Source organism: Balaenoptera ricei, chromosome 9 (assembly GCF_028023285.1).
Source record: "Balaenoptera ricei isolate mBalRic1 chromosome 9, mBalRic1.hap2, whole genome shotgun sequence".
Classification (NCBI taxonomy): Eukaryota; Metazoa; Chordata; class Mammalia; order Artiodactyla; family Balaenopteridae; genus Balaenoptera; species Balaenoptera ricei.
Genome location: NC_082647.1, coordinates 14,265,293 through 14,278,057, shown reverse-complemented (window position 1 = coordinate 14,278,057; position 12,765 = coordinate 14,265,293). Strand labels below are relative to the sequence as shown.

The following is a 12,765-nucleotide window of genomic DNA, read 5'->3' as shown; positions in this document are numbered from 1 at the left end:
TTTGTAGGTATCTCAAAATTATATTCCAAACTGAAAATATCATAGAGAGTGTGGTTGTAGATATTGTCCAAAATGTTCAGACCCAGAGCCAATATAGAGAATTCCTGGGGTGTGAGTCAAATCACATCATCCTCAAGCACACATGGTTTCAGTCTCCTGGTCTGGGAGCAGACAAGAAACGCCAGGGCTCGCCTCATTGCTCTCCTGACGCCAGCATTAAGACCTGATTCCACAGGCCTTCCCCGACTTCTTTAGGAGCCTCAGAGCAAACTGTCATCCAATCCTTGTTTTTGAATGATTTATATACAGCTTCCTTCCAAGGGAACCGTGGGCAGCTGCTATACACGTGAAATTCAAAATAAGACATTCAGTGATAAAACAGAACAAAGGCTGTTTAAAGGAAAGAATCCTTTACAGGACCCCAGAGATAGCAATAACTGGGGTCAGGCTTGGTGGCTGAGACTCCTGGCAGAGAGGGAAACCAGCTGAGTTGAACAGTCATATTCTCTAGTAGGAGGAAAGTGTATAAATTGATCAAAGACACATCATTTCCTGGATCTAAACTCAATCAAGAATTCATCACATGAGACCTTGTATAGATGACACGTTGAGAGACAAAGTCAGCAGTCTCTTCAACACCAAAATTCTGCAGTCAATTCTCCTTCTGACCCTTTATAAACAGCAAAGTGTAAAAGGAAGTCAGTGAAGGCATTGCTCTGGGGAACCAGGATGCTCGTGATCTGAGAGTATCTGGAGGGCAGGACAGGACGGAACAGGACAGAAACCAGAGTATCTGGATGAGTTCGTTAAAATTCCCAATAAAAATATAGAGCCAGTGCTCCATAATGACAGAGCGAGTCTAGACAGAAAGTCAAGACAGTCTCGGTCCTGCCCTTAGTTTACTGTGTGATGTTGGGTTAAGTTCCAGACTGTTCTAGGCTTCTGTTTCCTGTGTGTTCAGAGGGCACACAACACCTGCTCTGCCTACCCCAGAAGTGTTGGGAGAATCAGTGGGACAGTAGATGTAGAAACGCGGTACCCCTGCAGGCAGTGTGCCGGGTAAGGTATGAAGTAAGGAGCAAGAAGCACAGAGTTTAGAGTTGAATGGCCTGACCCCATCTGGCTCCAATCTCGGGCAAGCCATGCTCTCCCTTCCCCATACCTACTCCACTGGTGTTTTTAATCATATCACTCTGTTGACTTCTGTTATCGAACAACAGAAGTGAGAGAGGCAAGTCATCATTATTCTCACCCAGACAAGAGGCCAATTCGCTTTGGCCCTGGGCATAGGATTTGGGGGTGAACAGAGGGACAGTGAGAATTTTATTTTTTATTTTATTTTACTTTATTTTTTTAAAGATTTTTTTTTGATGTGGACCATTTTTAAAGTCTTTAGTGAATTTGTTATAATACTGCTTCCGTTTTATGTTTTGGTTTTTTGGCCACGAGGCATGTGTGATCTTAGCTCCCCGACCAGGGATCGAACCCGCACCCCCTGCACTGGAAGGCAAAGTCTTAACCATAGACCACCAGGGAAGTCCCATTACTTTATTAATTTTTAAAATTATTTATTTATTTATTTATTTGGTTGCACCGGGTCTTAGTTGCAGCAGGCGGGCTCCTTAGCTGTGGCATGCGAACTCTTGGTTGTGGCATGCATGTGGGATCTAGTTCCCTGACCAGGGTTCGAACCTGGGTCCCCTGCATTGGGAGCACGGAGTCTTAACCACTGTGCCACCAGGGAAGTCCCCACTTTATTATTTTAACCTTAGAAAAATGCTTGGCTTTTCCCAAACACTGACAAACTTGACTGACACCTTTATCCATAAAAAACTCAACATGGCCTTTTGTGGAAAACATAACAATTCTCACTGAAGTGTTATTAATGTCAATCCAGGAATCCATGCAGTATAATTCAGCAGATTTTTCTGGCTTTGTATGCAGTCTAGCCAGATAGGAGGCCCAACCACTTACAGAAGGGAAGCCCCCATTTTCCGGCTTTTAGGGGGTCTTGCATCCAAGTCCAAGCTATTTCTGGTAAAGATGAAAAAGAAGGAAGTCAGAGTATATCCTTATTTGATTGCTCAGAGCTGAGGATGCACACATCAGAGCCCCCTGCCCGCTCTGATTTGAGCAAGAGTGTTTTGTGACTAGCCCCAAGCACATAATAATTGCATTAGTAGCTTCGGATCTGAATGGGGGTCTCACAGCCCTGGCCTTTCATGTTGCTGATATACTAAAGGCTCATAATAGAGTGATGAACGCTGCAAGGAGCTGCTGGTCCTCTTAATTTCTTTTATAAGCAGGAACAGGGTATAACAGTAATTAGTGTAATAACTGTACCTCCTCTGAGATATCTAGGGAAGCCGAGTCCTGCAACCTGAAGTAAAAGCCATCCTAGATTGTTTTTGATTTTTAAAATAATGATTTATATTACCAAAATGATATGCTTCTACTTTAAAAAAAAAAAAAAAAACCTAAGAAATACAGAAGGATCCAAAGAAAAAACTGGCACCCCTGGTACCCTGCCATCCTCCACCCCAGCCCCATCCCTTAGAGGAGGTGATGGTAGAAGTTTAGGTATTCTTCCATAAACTTCATATGCAAACATATGTAGTCTAGCCTTTTAATATAAAACATAAATGGGATTAAAACATTGCCAGTTGGTAAAATAAACAATCTGACCAAGATGTTTTCCTGTCTAGTAGAAGTTCTCCATAGTGACACAGACAATGAAGGGGAACAGATTTTCAAACCCAAATCTCCTGTAGGTAAAGCGAGGGGGTGTGTGTGGGGAAAGAGGTCCCAGTGGGAATGGGAAGAAGAAGGAGAGGTGGCCGGGGGAATAACCCTGCAAAGCCTCCACTTCCAAGGCACCTGTGCACAACACCAAGCATAAAATGGGCTCTTCAGTCTTGATGGGTGGCTGAAGGAAGGGATGGAGGAACCTAGAGACCGCAGGTTCCAGAGCAGCATAGGGTTGATGGCCCAAGAAGGGGTGGGATGGGGGGTGGGTCACTATCCCGGTCGCCCCGGGAAGACGGCGGGACCTCCTGTCCCCCAGCCTCATCCCACACTGCAGACCTTTGCCCCAGCATGGGCGCCCTGGAGCTCCCCCATCTCTGCTCTGCCTCAAGGCGGGGGTGACCCATGTGTCCCCGCAGGTTCACACGGGAGGCAGCACAGGACTGTGAAGTGCTGGGGCAGCGCATCCCCGCGGGCGCCGTGCTGGAGATGGCCGTGGGCGCCCTGCACCATGACCCTGAGCACTGGCCGCGCCCTGAGACCTTCGACCCTGAGAGGTGAGTACTGTGCCCTTCAAACAGGCCCTGGGGGACGTGAGTGTGGGGGGATTGGAGGCGCCTGCCAGGAGACACAGATTTAGTAAAGTCCCCCAAAAGTCAAAAGTCATGGCAGTCAGAGAGATGTTTTTTAGGCATAATTTCTAAAGGAAATAATTGTACCATTTTTAAAAGCCCAAAACATAATCCAGAGATTTAGCATTTCCACAGCACTGCATACAAGTAACAAGACAATTTCTTTTTTTTTAATAAATTTATTTTATTTATATTTATTTTTGGCTGCATTGGGTCTTCGTTGCTGTGCGCAGGCTTTCTCTAGTTGTGGCGAGCAGGGGCTACTCTTCGGGGCGGTGCAAAGGCTTTCTCATTGCGGTGGCTTCTCTTGTTGCGGAGCACGGGCTCCAGGCGCGCGGGCTTCAGTAGTTGTGGCTCGCGGGCTCTAGAGCGCAGGCTCAGTAGTTGTGGCGCACGGGCTTTGTTGCTCTGCGGCATGTGGGATCTTCCCGGACCAGGGCTCGAACCCGTGTCCCCTGCATTGGCAGGCGGATTCTTAACCACCGCGCCACCAGGAAAGCCCAACAAGGCAATTTCAAATGGGTGTCCACTGTTTGTTCCAAGAAACAAGGACACATTTCAGGAGTGCATTAAGAAGTAGCAGAATGTTGTTTCCTTTTTTGAAACTTAATGCCTGTTCCAATACAAGAGCATCAACAATTTCTCCAGGAATTCATGAGATCCAGCTACCCTAACATGGTAGACCTGGATCCTCCCTCCTGTCCCCTGCATGGATTTGGTCCATTGTCTAGATTTCACTTCTAGACTCCCAATTTAAAGTGTCTGAGCAGGCATCTACACCCCCTCCTGGCAAATGGGGGGAATAGACAGCCTGCAGCTCTGTTCCCACTGTTCGTGGCTCCAGCTTCCTGTTAATGCGGCCCCAACTCTACAACCTGGTCCCTGGGAAACCAGGGGCAGTGGGACCCAGATAAATAACATTCTGCTGCCCAGCAGCTCCTGGAATTATGGTAGATATCAAGAAACATAAACAGCAGCTGCAAGGCTTACAGCATCACCTTTGAAAACAAAAAGTGCATTAATATGATGTTGAAAAGGTGGGTCAAGGGCTTCTTGGGCCCATAAAGTCCAGAGGTAGTAATAAGTGAGCAGGCTATTACAAAATAGTGGTTGTCACGTAGCGTTGTCACAGAACACACGTGGCAAATGCTGTCATTTGGTAGCAGATACGGCAATTCATTCTGAAGAAGAGCTTCCAGTGGGTCAAATACTGCCACCCCCAGTGGTTCAAGTTTCAGTGCTTAAACCAGAAAGGCGAGTGTGGGCAGGGAGACAGCTGCCCGGCAGGGCATCAAGAGACAAACTGGCAGGACATGGCCTCCAGAGGGGTCTGGTGCCCAGGGACTCTGCTCAGGAAGTGGATGCCGGCCGGCCAGTGTCACCCTCTGGCCACTGGGGAAGTTGGAGCCATGGGTGAAGCGAGAGCTGTGGTTTCTTTGAGACTTTTATCCTGGATGCTAGTGAGCCTGCAAGCTCATTAACAACACAGTGAATTCATCAGGAGAGGCAGTGAGGGCAATGCTCACATTCCAGGTGATTCTATTAATTCAGCGGTGCCTTTAGGGCTTTGCAGGACAGGAGGAGGGGAGCCGGACTGAAGCACATGGATGAGTGGCCTCCAGCTCCAAAGCCTTAGGGACTGACCGGTCCAGGAAAAAAACAGGATCCTGTAGACCGAGGTGGGGTTTAGGCCTCACGTGGCAGGAGCGTGGCCTCAATGACGGGGTCCCTCGGTCAGAGCCAGTGGCTGAAGCCCCAGGAAGGGAGGTGGTGATCCGGGCCAACCCTGACCGTGCTGCCCCGTAGGTTCACGGCCGAGGCCCGGCGGCGCCAGCGGCCCTTCACGTACCTGCCATTCGGGGCAGGTCCCCGGAGCTGCCTCGGGGTGAGACTGGGGCTCTTGGAGGTCAAGCTGACGCTGCTCCATGTCCTGCGCAAGTTCCGGTTCGAAGCCTGTCCCGAGACTCAGGTGAGCTCTGCTGCTCCGGGCGCGAGGGGTGCCCGCCCCAGGTCCCTGCTGCCTGCGGTGGCTTCCCGGCCCTGCCTGAGCTGGGGCGAGTTCCTTACGCTCTCTGGGTCTCAGTTCCTTAATCTGTAAAAGGGGGACCATAACAGTCACACCTCCTCCCTCTTCTTGATTGAGTCAATCGTAAGTGCTCAGATAAGTAAGCTCCCGGCACATAACCCGAGTCTGTGTTATTATCATTCTCGTCCTCTGTACAGCAAGGCTGGGCCTCACCATGCTGTAGTTCTTCCGTCTTCAGCAAAGAGAACCCAGTAACCCTGCAAAGTAAATTATATGATTCCCATTCTTCAGATGAGGAGCTAAAATAAAGCTCAGAGAGGTTAGGTAACTTGCCTGACGTCACATAGTTGGACTGCAGACTCCTGGAGATCAGGGACCAAAAGACTGTCCTATTCATTGGTGGAGGCTCCAGCACCCAGCTTCAGGCCAGGCATGTGGCAGGTGCCCACTCAGTCATTCAACAAACACTGATGAACAAAGGAATGAATCACCGGAGAGTGAAGAAACTGAGGTTCAATCCAGATCTCGCTCACTCTCAAGCCCTCCCTCTTTCCTCTGCACGGAGCAGCCTCTCTGCACTGAATCAGCTGCTCCCCACACAACCCGAACAGTGCTCTCCTCCGTGCCTATTCACGACCCTCAGCACGGCCGCAGACCTGGAGAGGAGGGCGTACGGAGACAGATAATAAGGACACGATGACAGATGGTAACAACTTCTAGATTCAGAGAGTGGCATTGCCGCTGACGAACAGGGAGACTGGGGGAGCTGCTGGCTGGGGAGGAATAATGAGCTGGGTTGAAATACAAAAGGCTGAGGAACTGGATGTGACGATGTCCATAAAGGTCTGACGGTTAAGGCTGGAGGGAGGGAGGGGCAGATTGGGAGCAGAGAGCCAAATCAAGATGAAGGACCAGAGGAGAGCAGGCCCCTGCCTGCCTTAGGCATTCCATGGGTACAGGACTTTCTCTGGGGGTTTGTCTCACTTACCCTTGATCTTGACATACAATACAGCAGCCAGACCAATGTCGCAGAACACTGCTTATGCCTGGCACCCGCCAGCTCAAGAACCAGCCCTGAGTCCCAAGCCTGCTGGGTCCAGGGAGAACTCTGAGCTCACTTCGCCTTCCCCACCCCAACTTCCCACTCCAAGAGCCTCCCACCCCCTCCGCCCTGCCTGCTCAGTCTGTTGCTCCTTCTGGAATGCCATCCCTCCCCCTTCCCCACCCCCAGTCTAATCCCATCCTCCAAGTCCTTTGGTGTTCCCTCAAATCCCCAAGTGGCCCCTGAGAAGCCCTGCTCACAGGGCGTCTCCTATTCCTAGCCCCACCCCAGGTGCCAGTTCCTCCAGGAAGCCCTCCCTGACTTTGCCAGCCACAACAGACCTCTGCTTTTTTTTGAAGTCCAATGGTGTTTCAAGTGTGCCTATAACTGTCTGATACTGTAGCCACTAGCCAAGTGCGGCTACTTATATGTTAATAATAAATCAAATCAAATAAAAAATTCTGCCCCTCATTTGCATTAACCCCACTTCAAGCATCCAGCAGCCACATGTACTAGTGGTTACCATACGAGATAGGGCAGGTCTAGATCATCTTGTTTTTTGAGCATATAACTGGTCTCCCATCTGAACTCTCAAAGACATCTGAAAGCCCACCCGGCCCCAGCACTAGGGCCTCGTGACCCTTCTTTCCTTTAAAGGTTTCATGGTAGCCACTGAACAGTCCTTTTACACGCAGCTCAAGAGGACGCCCTGCTTCTTGAGTAATTCTGTGGCTTCTCTTCCAAGTCTCCAGGCCTCCATCGATCTGCCTAAGCTGGACATAAGGAAAGCCTTCTGAATGGCAGCAGGCCTTCAGCAGGGAGCTGCCCCCAAGCCCCTGGGGAGTGGAGGTCTACTCAGTTACTGGCTGGGCCCCAGGGTGACAGATGAGGGGAGATGAGGAAGGTCTGAGGCTTTGCTCACCACTTTCCAGTCATGTGCCCTTGGGCAGGTCGCTTGAACCTCTCTGCACCTCCATTTCTTCATTTGCAAAGTGAGCTGCTCCCACCTTAGGCAGGCTTATTAGAAGGATAAACGTGGGACGCCTCCCCTGCGGTATTTTATTAACACGGGAAAGGCGGTGAGCCCCCGTCCAACACCCGGCCCGAGACACAGCTCTGCTGCTTCTCAAGGTCCCCCTGGGGAAGCTGCTTTGCTAACTCCCAGCCTGCCGGCCCACAGCCCTCAGCCGAATTCCCACAACCCTGCTTCAGGCCCCGTTCTGAGGAAGTTTTCCTGTCGATAGGATTAACTCTGACAAATATCTTAATTTCCTCTATTTTAGATACCGCTGCAGCTAGAATCCAAATCTGCCCTAGGTCCAAAGAATGGCATCTACATCAGGATTGTCTCCCGCTGACAAAGTCATGACCAGCCCCTAATTCAAAGAAAACCCTCATTTGGAAATTCAGATTTTTGGAAAAACATCACCGAAGCAACTGAAAGTGCGCCTGGCATATGAGTATAAAAGAGGCCATTTACGTAACATTTCCTAAATGCTTAATAAATGTTTGTTGCACTTAGTTTTGACTTTGCCAATCATGTTTGAGCAACGGATCCACCTCTCTCAATCAAGGATTGCTGATAAATGAGTGAAAATGTAGTTTTGACAAAATGATTGAGAACTTGGGGTTTTTAAAGAAGTTCTGGCCTCAGGATGGAAGGAATCGATAGGGCAGGGGACACATGGATGCTCAGGTGAGGGGTCCTGACGGCCCCAGCTCGGGGGCCTTTTCAGCATCTGGTTCATTTAACTTAGAGAATAACATTCATCAGAAGCTCAACTTCAAAGGTGGTTCGAATGCTTTATTATGCCTCGATTTTCCTAGGTAGGGTACTACTAACTTTATAAGTTTAATGCGCAGAAAAGTGACAGAGGCTGAAGTGTACTTTTTCTTTTAAAGAACATCCTATCTTAATTTTGATCAAATAATCAAAATACAGAGGTGAATTTTAGTAAAAATAATTATTGTGTCGCTGAGAAGTTCAAATGCAACAAAGAACTTGCAAACTGAATCCCAGCTCTGCCACCAGCAGCCTGTGATCACGGCTGCTGCTCTTTCCACCTCTGTGCCTCTGTTTCCTCACCTGTAAGACAAGGCTGCTGACCCAGGTCTCAGCGCCTTCCTCTACTTAACATCCGAACAGCGTGACGGGGCTGATGTCGTATAAATAACAGAGCAGGAACCTGCGAGCAAGGCTGGGGTACCCAGGCTGAGCACCTGTACAAAGTGCAGGCTGTTGCAGGAGAGCTGGGAGAAGAGGCCTCCCGTACCCACTGCTGCGAGCGCTGCTTCTGCTGTCTGTTCTCCCTGCGTGCAGCACGCCATGCTTCCCCAGAGCGCTCCCCTGGAGACCCCCCTCTCAGAATGTAAGAGAGGCCAGCCTCATGACTCTGCTGTCAATCACACACACACACACGTTTGCTCTGGATCCTACTACCTCTTTGCATGAACATTCTGAGAGGTCTTTTTGACTTCTTCCCATCAGAATGCCCACCCCCTCCGGTGCCCACAGGAACTGTTGCCCCATGCTCCCACCCACAACTGAGCTACATGCACTCCATCCCTTTCTCGAATGTCCAGTCCAGGTATTTGCCAATGTGCTTTCTCAAAAGTCAGCAAAGTGCAGAGCCCTCGGCAGTCTTCACAGGTCACCCGACTTCTCTGGAGCATTTGATCATCTCCTGCCCAGGTTCCCCTTGCCACTCTCCTCACCCACACTCCCAGATGGACCACTCCTGCTGCTTCCCACTACTCAGCTCCCAGCAGCCTTGGATCTGAGAACTACAGGCAGAGGCATCATGTGGAGACTGGACACACCGTAGCAGGAGGCTGGGGAATGGGAAGGAAGGGTACAGGTGAGGAGAGGACACCTTGCTGAGGACCGAACCTTAGGCCAATGGGACCAGCCATCCAGGAGGAGGCAGATGGCCTTATGAGGTGGAGCCATCCTGCCGGCCCCTCCACCGCCCAGCAGAGACCCCTACCAACCACTGTGTGTGGAGGACACAAGAACACACCACCTGCTCCGTGTCCACAACACAGTGCACAATAGTGGATCTGGGTTTTGTGGGGCTTGAAAACCGAGGGAAAGAAAAAAAACAAATATGTAACTTGCAAATTTAACCAAAATGTATGATCACGAAGCCATATAGCAGGGGTCCCTCCTCGGGCTGTGGAAGGGGTCCCAGCAAATGAGGAGCCGTGAACCTTCAGCTTCATTGGCTGCATGATAAATCCACACACAGCCTCCTCGAGGCCAGTAACGGGGGCTCTGTTATATACCGACCCCCAGAAAAGTGCCTGTACACAGCAGGCGCTCAATAAACAGACACTGAAGAATGAGCTGCAGCCATCACCCACGTCAGATAAATATTCTTTTATTCCCAGACTCTGCTGTGACACTGCAGCACAGGTATTCAGATCTCATGGGGACATAAAACCCTTATTCACAGGGTGCTCGGTGCAGAGGCACCTGCCAGGGTGAGTGCACTTCCTGGGTGACGGTGACTGCTGCCAGGACTAAGGGAGACCGGCAGGGACTCAGTGACACCACACAGTAGCCATGGTCCTAACAACGTGATGTATGGGCCAATTTCAAGGCTGGAAGCCCAGCAGAAGAGCCGCCTAGATTAGAGACACAGCAATGGACACGATGACTGTGCCTCAGCAGGCCCACGACCCAGGATTTCCGGCACCAATGGCTGCTGTGTCATTCGGACAAAAACAAAACCAGGTGCCACCAAGACCCTGAAAAAACAAACCACTGAAGAGACAGAAACTCTTGAAAATTAAAACCAATTGATAAAATAGTGTCTGGAAACTCTGTGCCTGGTGCCAATCTGCAGCAAAGTCAACAAAGAGTAAAACATAAAACTTTAACACCTGAGTAAAAAGCAATAATGGTTTCACCTACAATCACTACTGGCTAGTCCAAAAGTGACTTAAAAGTGAAAATATTATCAGCCAGAGATTAAGAATGTAACTTCATCAAGAAGTCAATGTTAAATGAACAGTTCATTAAAAGTTTTTTGTTCAAAAAACCCCCAACTTTCCCTAATAGCTATTTCAAGTAAGATCAGCCAGAAAGGCATAAAACCATCGGGGTGCTCACGGCCGAACACTGAAGAAGGACGCCAAGGAGAGCAGGCTGGTGGCGGCGGCAGTGGGCCTGGGGGAGTCGGTGTACTGGATGACGTACTCCGGGTAGGCCTGGTGCTTCTCGAAGACCACGAAGATGGAGGGGTCAGACACGTGGTTCACGCAGCTGTCGTACAAGACGTTGCCCTGGCCCTCCTTGGCCGGGGGGCGGACGAAGTTGGCGTTGCCTCGGACGAATTCGCCCACCAGAACCCGAGCCAGGAACATTGTGCAGGACTTGGTGTCAGTTTTGCTGTAGTGGTGGGAATACGCGGCGTCCCGGGCAAAGTAGCTCCCTGCAAGGACACCAGGGCTGGGCTGGGCACCAGGGGACAGCCCGCGGCCGGAAGAGGCACGCCGGCATCCTGCAACACGGGCGAGGCCAGTGGCCTCTGCCCTCCCTCTGCTCCCGTCTTTCCAGCTTTTCCCTTGTAAGGAGCATCAGAGGAGTCACCAAACTCTGAGACAGAGAACTCCTTTCAAGTTAGGATCTGTCACTCAAATCCTAAAGGTCTCTGGACACCTCATTACTGAGCCCCCATCCCCTGCCCAGAACCTCCGTTTCCTGAGCCATAAAACGGGGCTGTCGGGCCCGACCTCCCAGGGCTGGCATGGAACGTGGCTAAGACCCCACACACAGAACACGGCGCAGACACCGGCAGCCCAATGTACGGATTCATGAGCCCTGTCGAATGGGGGCCTGAGCTGGAAGCTGCGCCTACACATTCAGGTTCACAGCCCACCACTGGCTCTTGTGCACCTCGACCCCGCAGCCGTCAGCACGCGGGACGGAAGCTAACGGATGGACTCGGCAGAGGGGCTGCTGACTGCAGATCACACCGCTACGAGATGCTCTCCACCTAGTAACCGTGTCGTGGTTACAGAAGAGAATGTTCTTGTTCTTAGGAGGTGTTAACGGGGTGAAGGGGTATGACGTATGCCGCCTACTCCCCAATGGTTCAGAAATAAGGGAAGGGGTGATAAAGCCAATGTGAAAAGTGTTAAAGCTGATGAACTAGGTAAAATTTACGTGGGAGGGTTTTTTTTTTAGTATTATTCTTGCACCTTTCCTGTGAGTTTGAAATTATTTTCAAACAAAGTTAAAAAATAAGAGACAGGAAAACGGGGAACTCACATTACAGTAAGAATGACATATTTACACGAGCGTATCTGAGCGTTCAGATTTCTACTCTATGGAAACAGCGCAGGTGGGGACCTGACTCGGGGCTGGAAAGGGTCCCACAGGGATGCAGCCCCATTTCCCAGTGAAGCCAAACCACAGCCTAAGCAGGGCCACCCCTGCTCCAACCCTGGGTCGGGCCCAGGGCTGCACACAGGGGAGTGAGAGTAAGGTGCCACCAGCTGGGTGTCCCACATCCCGGCCAGCGCTCACTGAGTCTGAACCGCTGGTTCAGCGCATGCTGGTTCCCCCCACGCTCTCCATCAATTTGCTTTAAAGTGGTTTCCGAGCCCTGGACAGCGAGGCAAAGAGGGTTCTGCAGCAGAGGCCGCCGTGCACTTACCCCTGCCATAGGAAGTGCCATGAAGACCACTGACCCGCCAGTCAAAGTTCTGCTGGCAGATGGCGTCAACGAAACCGGTGCTGGTGCCGTGGAACAGCTGCCTCTCATCCACTGTCTTCCCGCCGTTTCTCTTCTGCATCTGCTCCTTCTGCCTAGAATCACAGGAGTGAACGTGTGCTGGCGGCAGAGGACGCCTGCCACCAAACACAGGCCACCCGGCCCAAGAAACACATTTTATTAGATGTGCCATGAGACCAGGAGCCACAGGTCCATGAGACTCCAGCCATGGGCCAGGGGCCAGAAAAGGCGACAGCAGGGCCTGGGTGAGAGCAGAGGGAAGCCGTCCCTCCAGGGCTCCAGGCCTGCATTGCTCCATGAACCCCCAAAGCAGACAGACCAGCCCTTGGAAGGCAAGTGTACTTCTTCCCACCACCTTGCTTCCGCCTGGAGCTTAGCCAGGGGCGCTGGAAGATGCTGGCTGGGGGTGGGGGGGGGGGCCTCCTTCTCCCTCTCCTGTAGTTATCTTGATCTCATCACCGGAACCAGAGTTCAGATTACACTGCTCCAACCTCTTGTGGGGAAGGTGAGCAGGAGCCCAGGCCCACTGCGGTGACCTGCTGTGGGCTCCTCCCCACACAAACAAGTGCCTGAGAACAT

General features: G+C 51.0%; 2 protein-coding genes across 3 annotated transcripts in view; one reads left to right on the top strand and one right to left on the bottom strand.

Moving 5' to 3' along the window:
- The window catches only part of TBXAS1 (thromboxane A synthase 1), a 150,040-nt gene extending 142,127 nt beyond the window's left edge, over nucleotides 1–7,913 (top strand). For both annotated transcript variants that reach the window (XM_059933233.1, XM_059933232.1), the window contains 3 exons: nucleotides 3,165–3,302; nucleotides 5,184–5,346; nucleotides 7,729–7,913. In XM_059933233.1, coding sequence (XP_059789216.1) covers nucleotides 3,165–3,302; nucleotides 5,184–5,346; nucleotides 7,729–7,803 — 376 coding nt within the window. In that variant the 3' untranslated portion in view covers nucleotides 7,804–7,913. The remainder of the gene's footprint in view (nucleotides 1–3,164; nucleotides 3,303–5,183; nucleotides 5,347–7,728) is intronic.
- Nucleotides 7,914–9,809: 1,896 nt separating this feature from the next.
- The window catches only part of PARP12 (poly(ADP-ribose) polymerase family member 12), a 43,039-nt gene continuing 40,083 nt past the window's right edge, over nucleotides 9,810–12,765 (bottom strand). The window contains exons 11-12 of the mRNA XM_059933230.1: nucleotides 12,109–12,260; nucleotides 9,810–10,881 (exon numbers count right to left, since the gene is read on the bottom strand). Of these exons, the coding sequence (XP_059789213.1) occupies nucleotides 10,556–10,881; nucleotides 12,109–12,260 (478 nt within the window). The 3' untranslated portion in view covers nucleotides 9,810–10,555. The remainder of the gene's footprint in view (nucleotides 10,882–12,108; nucleotides 12,261–12,765) is intronic.